Source organism: Spinacia oleracea, chromosome 3 (genome assembly GCF_020520425.1).
Source record: "Spinacia oleracea cultivar Varoflay chromosome 3, BTI_SOV_V1, whole genome shotgun sequence".
In the NCBI taxonomy this organism is placed as follows: Eukaryota; Viridiplantae; Streptophyta; class Magnoliopsida; order Caryophyllales; family Amaranthaceae; genus Spinacia; species Spinacia oleracea.
This window is the reverse complement of record NC_079489.1, coordinates 89,707,161-89,715,318: the sequence shown is the minus strand read 5'-3', so window position 1 is coordinate 89,715,318 and position 8,158 is coordinate 89,707,161. Positions and strand designations below refer to the sequence as shown.

General features: G+C 40.5%; 1 protein-coding gene and 1 non-coding gene across 2 annotated transcripts; one reads left to right on the top strand and one right to left on the bottom strand.

Annotated features, from left to right (window-relative positions):
* Positions 1-321: 321 nt before the first annotated feature.
* LOC110789826 (uncharacterized) lies at positions 322-4,995 on the top strand. The gene is made up of 5 exons (XM_056839360.1): positions 322-1,585; positions 1,653-3,325; positions 3,524-3,629; positions 3,724-4,310; positions 4,444-4,995. The coding sequence occupies exons 1-5, from the start codon at positions 322-324 to the stop codon at positions 4,993-4,995; spliced, it is 4,182 nt and encodes a 1,393-aa protein (XP_056695338.1).
* A 1,236-nt stretch (positions 4,996-6,231) lies between these two features.
* Positions 6,232-6,338, bottom strand: LOC130470940 (small nucleolar RNA R71). The gene has a single exon (XR_008931653.1). It is a non-coding gene; the product is annotated as a small nucleolar RNA R71 (small nucleolar RNA).
* Positions 6,339-8,158: the final 1,820 nt, after the last annotated feature.

The window sequence follows — 8,158 nt, the reverse complement described above, 5'->3', positions numbered from 1 at the left end:
TATTTTGATTTATTAATTACTTTTGATCATGTTTTCCATTATGTTGATTGCTTTGTTTATTGTTAATATGCTTGAGTAGTCTAATTTCTAGGGTTTGGGGATCCATGATTAATATGAAGGGATATTGAATAATTGTGATTGTTGGCATTGTAATTAATTCCTATTGATTGGTTTATTTCACTATACAATTAGATTTGCGCAGGTTTAATTGTGGTAGTTATGCAATATCAAATTAAGATTCGAACATACATTTGACCTAGCCTTGAGACTTTCTCTCCAAGTTTTCTCTCGGTGCAAGTTAGCTTAACTTGCGTCGTAGCCATGGCAAGGAAAAATGGCTCGAAAACTCAAGGCAAAACGAAAGGCAATGGTAATGGCAAGGCGAGAGGACCTTCTTCTGATTCTCAAGCGTTGAAAACACGTTCAATGGATGAAGTGTTGGGGGTAGAGGCGATCGATTTTGAGCTTCAGAATGAGGTTTTTACCCCAAAATCTGGGTTGCAGCATTTGCAAGCTCGTTCTGAATTGCGACACTCATTCAATGGGTTCATGGAGGTTATTCATGGTACTGCAACGCGATTGAATCAAGGTAATTCTTCCCTTAATCTGGATATTGGTGCAATTTCAGTTCCCATTCTACAACAATTTGATGAAGCTGCTGAGCCTAGTATTGATATTGTTGATGATTTGTATGCTGAAACTGTGAATGTTGGTAACACGTCATCTCATACTCCTAATGATCTGGTGCAAATTGATATTGAGGATATTCAGGAAGAGGTGGATTTCTGGAACTCCTCTGTCGTGTGCTATGTTGTGGGTGCAAATCCACCATTGAATGTTATGGAGGGGTTCATTAGGAGAATTTGGAGGAATCTGAAGGTGGATAAGGTTAGTATGGTTAAGAAAGGGGTGTTTCTAGTGAGATTTCAGACCATGGATTGGAGGGATAAAGTGTTAACAAAACACTTCTTCTTTGACAATAAACCTTTGATGCTCAGGCCTTGGACTGTAGATATGAATATGGAGAAGGAGGAGATCAGGGTGGTTCCAATTTGGGTTCAGCTGAAGCTGAATTTCAAATACCGGGGTGAGAAGTCTTTATTCAAGATAGTACAACAGCTTGGTACTCCTATTAAGAGAGATCAGGCTACTGCAAGTAGAGATAAGATTCAGTTTGCTAGGGTATTGGTGGAAGTTCCTATGGATACTCTCCCTGATTTTGTGAATTTTTTGGATGAACATGGTGAGCTGGTTAAGGTAGCAGTCCATTATGAATGGAGACCAACTATCTGTACTAGTTGTAAGATGGTTGGACATGTTGCTGCAGACTGTAGGAAGGGTGGTGGTAAGAGGAGGTGGGTGCAGAAAACCATTCAACCAGTGGCTCAACCAGTGGTTCTTCTTGTTGTTGCTGAACCTGAAGTAGATCAGGAGGGTTTCCAAAGAGCTCTTAGACCTATTAGAGTTCATTCTACTCCTGTTGTGCCTACTCAAACTGTTAATTCCTATGAAGTGTTGACAGAACAGGTTCACACAGGAGGGGGTATGGATTCTGTAGTTGATAAGGGTGTTGGTTTGCAATTGGGTGAGTTGGCTGGAAGGGGGGACCCTTCCTTCACTAATGGATAGAATCCTTTCATGGAATGTGAGAGGGCTTAACTCTCCTCAAAAACAGGATGATATCAGGAGATTCATTCAGAAGTATGGGGTTGGGTTAGTAGGCCTTCTAGAACATAAGGTCAAGGGTGCTAATTTAGGTACCCTTTACCAGAGAGTTTTTACTAATTGGTGTTTCACCACTAATGCTAGTTTCCATCCAGGAGGTAGAATAGTGGTGGCTTGGAAACCAGGTAGTTTTACATTGAGTATTGTAGCTGTCACTAGCCAGTTTATCCACTGTTTAGTTGCTCCAGTAAGTGGTAAGCCTAGCTTCCATTGTACTTTCATTTATGCTTTTAACACAAATGCTCAAAGAAAGGAGTTGTGGAGGGATCTGAAGTCCATAAAAGTTATTGGTCCCTGGGTGTTGTGTGGGGATCTGAATTGTGTCATGACTGCTGAAGAGAGAGTTGGTAGTATTGTAAGGCAATCTGAAGTGGAGGATATTGTTGAGTGCATGCAGGAGTGTGGTATGGAAGATATCAGGTGTGTGGGCAATTTGTTTACGTGGAATAATAAACAACAAGGGGTAGCTAGAGTCTTCTCTAAGCTTGATAGAATTATGGGGAATTTAGCTTGGCAGAATACTTACAGTACTGCAGAAGTCTGCTTCATGAGAGAAGGACAGTTTGATCATTGCCCTGGCATCCTTACTGTCTTTCCTTATGTGGTGGGTGGGAGGAAGCCTTTTAAATATTTCACCATGTGGAAACATTCTCCTGTTTTCCAGGATACTGTGTTTATTGCTTGGAATACCAATATTAGTGGTAGTAAAATATATGTGGTGGCTAGCAAGTTGAAGAAAGTTAAAGCTGGCTTAAAAGAACTCAATAGAGTGGGGTTTTCAGACATTCAAGCTGCAGATCTGAGTGCATACAATGCTATGTTGAGTGCACAAGAAGCAATGCATCTTAATCCTAATGATCAGGCATTAGCTGATCAAGAATTACTTGCTACAAATGAATACATGATTAAGCATATAGCTTACTTGGAGTTCTTAAAACAAAAAGCTAAGGTGGACTGGATTAAATCTGGGGATGAGAATACAGCTTTGTTCCATCAGAGCATTAAGAGTAGGAATTTACAGAATCAAGTTTATAGTATTCATGACATGAATGGAGTATGGAGGGATGATCCAATTGTTGTGTCTGATGCTTTTGTTTCTTACTATAAATCTTTGCTTGGTTCCACTTTTGGTCAAAGGAAAACTGTGATTCCACAGGTTGTTCAGATTGGGCCTATTTGTTCTGAGGAACATAAGGCAATTTTGAATGCTCCATACACTACAGAAGAAATTAAGGATGCTTTGTTCTCTATCAAAGGGAATAAAGCTCCTGGACCAGATGGGTTTGGGTCTCATTTTTATAGAGATTCTTGGCAGATTGTGAGCACTGATGTCATTGATGCTGTTATGGATGTGTTGCAGTCTGGTAAGCTGTTAAAAGAAGTTAATCACACTGTTATTACCCTTATTCCTAAAACCAAGTGTCCTAGGAATGTGAGTGATTTCAGGCCTATTTCCTGTTGTAACACACTGTATAAGTGTATTACCAAAGTGTTGTGTTGGAGATTAAGGAGAGTGCTACCTGATCTCATCTTGGAAAATCAGGGTGGGTTTGTTCATGGTAGGTTTATTGTTCACAATATTATGGTTGTTCAAGACCTGGTGAAGTAGTATGGAAGGAAAAGTGTTAGTCCTAGCTGTTTGATGAAAATTGACTTGTAAAAGGCCTATGATACTGTTGATTGGGAGTTTCTAAAAGAAATGTTGGTGTGTTTGGAATTTCCAAATCATTTTATTAAGCTGGTGATGGAGTGTGTAACATCTCCCATGTTTTCTCTGATGATTAATGGTACAATGCAGGGATTTTTTAAGTCAAAAAGGGGGTTGAAGCAAGGTGACCCTATGTCTCCCCTGCTGTTTGTGATATGCATGGAGTACTTGTCCAGGATTTTACAGAAAATGAGTGGTCTGCATGCAAAATTTTCAGTTCCACCCAAGATGTAATGAGCTCCAGTTGACTCATCTGTGTTATGCTGATGATTTGATCTTGTGTTGCAAAGGTGATTTCAACTCCATTTATTTTCTACTGCAAGCTTTCAAATTATTCTCAGATTCTTCTGGTTTGCAAGCTAACAAGTCTAAATCTTCAATTTACTGCTATGGTATGACTGAAGATGTTGTGAAAAGAGTTTTAGAGGTGTCTGGTTTCAGCAGAAGTACTCTTCCCCTTCACTATTTGGGTGTTCCTATTAGCCCAAAGAGGATTTCAGCTGCTCAATGTGGGGTTTTAGTTGAGAAAATGACTGCCAGGATAAGAGTTTGGAGTTCCAGGAACCTTTCTTACACTGCAAGAGTGCAACTAATAAATTCTGTGCTTATGAGTCTTCATATGTATTGGTCCCAGATTTATATTCTTCCTAAGTCAGTGTTGCAAGGTATTGTCAAGATATGCAGATCTTTTCTTTGGAGTGGGAAATCTTTCAGTCAGAGACCAAGTAATGTTGCTTGGGATAGTGCCTGTATGGATAAGAATGCAGGTGGATTGGGATTTAGGAATGTTGTTTTGTGGAATGTTGCTAACATAGGTAAGTATGTTTGGGCTCTTGCTACAAAGCAGATGAATGTCTGGACAAAGTGGGTGACTTCTGTATATTTAAAGAATGGGGGTATGGTGGGATTACCAACCTAGTGCTTCTGCTAGTTGGTATTGGAAGAAGGTTTGTGCAGTTAAAGAAAAGCTGAAAGTACACTTCACTTGTGCTGAATTGTGTTCCATGTAGCATTATTCTGTCAAGCAAGTCTATGAGAAAATGATTGGTGTCAAGCCCAAAGTTCACTGGGACAAAATGGTGTGGAATCGTTTGAACACTCATAAACACAGGTTCATTTGTTGGTTAGCTGTGCAGCAAAGGTTGCAAACAACTGCCAAGTTGGCTAGTATTGGTGTCAGTTCCTCTACTGCTTGCCTTCTGTGTGGGCAAGGGATAAAAAATCATGGTCATCTTTTCTTCTCCTGTCCTTATAGTAGTAAATGTTTGGCTGAGGTGAAAGTTTGGTTAGGTATTCAGTTGCCTGAATACAATTTGCAGCAGCTAATCAAGAAGATAGGGAATAGTAAACACTTAAAATTCAGAAAACAGGTGATTTATGCTGGCATTGCTGCTACTGTGTATACCATCTGGAGAAGCAGAAATAGTAGTTTTTGGAATGGAGTTGTGCCTACTGTGCAGCACACTCTATCTAGTTTGAAGCAGACTGTTAGAAGTCGAATTAAGCTTGTCATGCCTAAGTCTGTAAGTAGAAAGGATAGTCAGTGGTTCTTGACTTTGTAATTAGTTGATATTGGTGTTTGCTTGCTCTAGTGCAAAATGGTCCAACCTAGTTGGTTTGTTTTCCTAGAGTTAATCTTAGGTTGTATTCTGTTTTGAGCTAATATATTCCTTACTTACTTAGCAAAAAAAAGATTCGAGAGATGAAATTTGATGTTTAGGCTTGTGTCAATAGGTGAAATTAGGATTAATACGTAGCGAGAGCCCGTTAATTCTAAGTCTATGATTAGTATCGATTCGAGAGAGCATGCTAGTCTAATTAATTGCCTTGTTAATTATCGTGATTGTTCATTGTCCTGGATTGTTATCTGTTGGTGAACCTATGCCCTAGATTCCTTAATATATTGATTCCTAGTTGTTTAATTATCGCCGTAGTTTTAGCAAACCATCAAACCAACTCTTGTTCCCAATAGTCTAGTCTAATTGATTAATAGTAGAAAGAACATTGTTTCCCTGTGGATTCGATCCTGACTTCCCTTGCTACCTAGCTATTGGACTTAGGTTATTTTTGATCAGGTGATACGACTTAAGCCTGTCAAAATTTGGCGCCGTTGCGGGGGAAACGGTTTTATTTTTTGTTCTTGATTGCTTATCCTAGATTATTGTTTGTTACTACTCAAGGAACTCACGTTCCTTGAGACCGGATCTCACATTGTTTTGTAATCTTTGTCTATGCCCAAGACCGTAGGTACTAGTAATCTTACTCCATTCGATCCTGAGCCCGAAAGAACCTTCCGTAGACGAAGAACTTTCATTGCACAGTGTGGGAATTACTCTGATTCTAATCATAATATTGGCGATCGTTTTCCTTCAGATACAGATTCAGTTTCAGAGATAGAGATGGGTGACAAAACTCCACTACCGCCACCTACCCCACGGCTTACAGACTACTCTAAGCCAAGTCTGTCCGTGCTACCAAAGGCAATCATGCCTTCTATTGCAGCTGAGACCTTCAAGATTGAGCCTGCATTGATTAACATGATTGAGAGACGCCAGTATGGTGGGGAACCAGGTGAAGATCCAAATCTTCACATACAGTCCTTCATCCAATATTGTTCCACCATCAAGCAAAAGGGATTGACTCCGGAGCGGACTATGGAGATACTTTTCCCGTTCTCTTTGAGTGGGAAAGCTAAATTGTGGATTAATGGGTTGAATCGGGCGGCTTTGAAAATCACTAATTGGGAGTCCTTGGCTCTTGCTTTTTATGTTAAATATTTTCCACCTGAGAAAACGGCTCGTCTGAGGGGTCAGATATTAGGTATCTCACAACAGGCAGATGAGAGTTTGTTCGAAGTCTGGGAGAGATTCAAGGACTTGCAGAGAGAGTGCCCGCACCATGGTTTGGATGATTGGTTCTTGATTCAGCAGTTTTATAATGGTCTGGGTAATGAGTCTAGATGTTTGTTAGATTCAGCTGCCAGTGGGAGATTCATGCAACTTGAGGTGCCTACAGCTATGGAGGTGATTGAGGAGATAGCCATTCACAATGCCCAGTATGGGAATCCTAGAGGTTTATCTAATAGGGGTGGTAAGCATGATTTAAATTCTATTGAACAATTAACTGCCCAATTGACTGCTTTACACTATAAGTTTGATAATATGCAAGCAGCCAATGCTCAATCTGCCCAACCTGTTAGTGTAGCTGCTATGAGTGCCCAACCTGCTACTGTTTGTGAAAGTTGTGGAATGTCTGGTCATTATGCACAGGAATGTAGGAGCTCTGTTGAACAATGTAACGCATTTCAATCCTACAAACAAAACAACCCATTCTCCAACTCTTACAATGAGGGCTACAAAAACAACCCTCTACTATCCTACAGGAGCAACAATATCCAGAACCCTCACCAAGTCCAACATCCACCACAACAACCATACCAACCCCCACATCAACAATCCTACCAACCACGGAACAACTACAACTAACAGTCTAGTGGACCACCTGGGTTCCCTAGACAACACACATCACCTCCACCACCATAACCTCAAGCCACACAGCCTGACCCTATGCTAGTAGAGATGAGAAACATGATGCTACAAATGCAAAAATCTCTAAGTGAAAAGGATGCAAAGATCGATGCTCTTACTGCTCACAACAAGATCATTGATACACAGTTGGCACAGATGGCTACTACTATTGCAGGGAGGCCACCAGGCCAATTTCCTTCACATCCCGAAAATAGGGAAACTGCAAATGCAATTACATTGAGGAGTGGTAGGGATTATGATGGTCCTTCTATGCCAGTTGAGGTTGATTCTGGGGTGTCTGCTAGTGGTCTGGTTAGTGAGGAAGTCCCAGAGATAGTTATGGATGGTAAGGAAGCTGAAAAGGTAGTCAATAAGAATGAGGCTACAACTGAGGTTAAGAAGGGGACAGATATTCAAGTACCACCTATTGCACTCCCCTTCCCTAACCGGCAACTCAAGAATAAGCTAGACAAGCAGTTTGGCAGATTCTTGGAAGTGGTCAAAAATTTGCAGGTAACGGTTCCCTTTACTGAATTAATTTTACAAGTTCCTGCTTATGCTAAATTCATGAAAGATATTTTGACCAGGAAACGTGCTTTTTGTGAGGTAGAGACTGTAGCTTTTACTGAAAAATGTAGTGCTTATTTGCAAAACAAGTCTCCACCTAAACTTAAAGACCCCGGGAGTTTTTCCATCCCATGTAACATTGGCACTGTATTCATTGATAAAGTTTTATGTGATTTAGGTGCTAGTGTGTCTGTCATGCCTTTGTCTGTCTGTACTAAACTGAATATGGGTGAGCTTAAGGTTACCAATATCACTCTGCAAATGGCCGACCGTTCTGTCAAATACCCCTTAGGTGTTTTAGAGGACGTCCCTGTTAGAGTAGGTAAATTCTATATACCTGTAGACTTTGTGGTACTAGACATACAAGAGGATTCTCAAATTCCCATAATCTTAGGTAGACCCTTCCTTCACACGGCGGGGGCGGTCATTGATGTAAAAAGTGGGAAATTGACTTTGTCCGTTGGGGATGATAAGGTGAATTTTAATCTGAATAGTGCCTTAAAAAGTCCCATGCTAGAGGAAGAACAATGTTATCGTATTGATGTAGTTGATTTTATTACTCGTGATAACGTCTCCCAAGTTCTCGAAAGAGATCCTTTGGAGGCAGTGCTTTGTTGTGAGTCTTCTGCAG

Coding starts and splice junctions, on each gene's coding strand:
- LOC110789826 (XM_056839360.1), top strand. CDS start 322: ATGGCAAGGAAAAATGGCTCGAAAACTCAAGGCAAAACGAAAGGCAAT. Junction 1,586..1,652: donor GGGTGTTGGTTTGCAATTGG/GTGAGTTGGCTG, acceptor GGAATGTGAGAG/GGCTTAACTCTCCTCAAAAA. Junction 3,630..3,723: donor GATTTTACAGAAAATGAGTG/GTCTGCATGCAA, acceptor TGTGTTGCAAAG/GTGATTTCAACTCCATTTAT.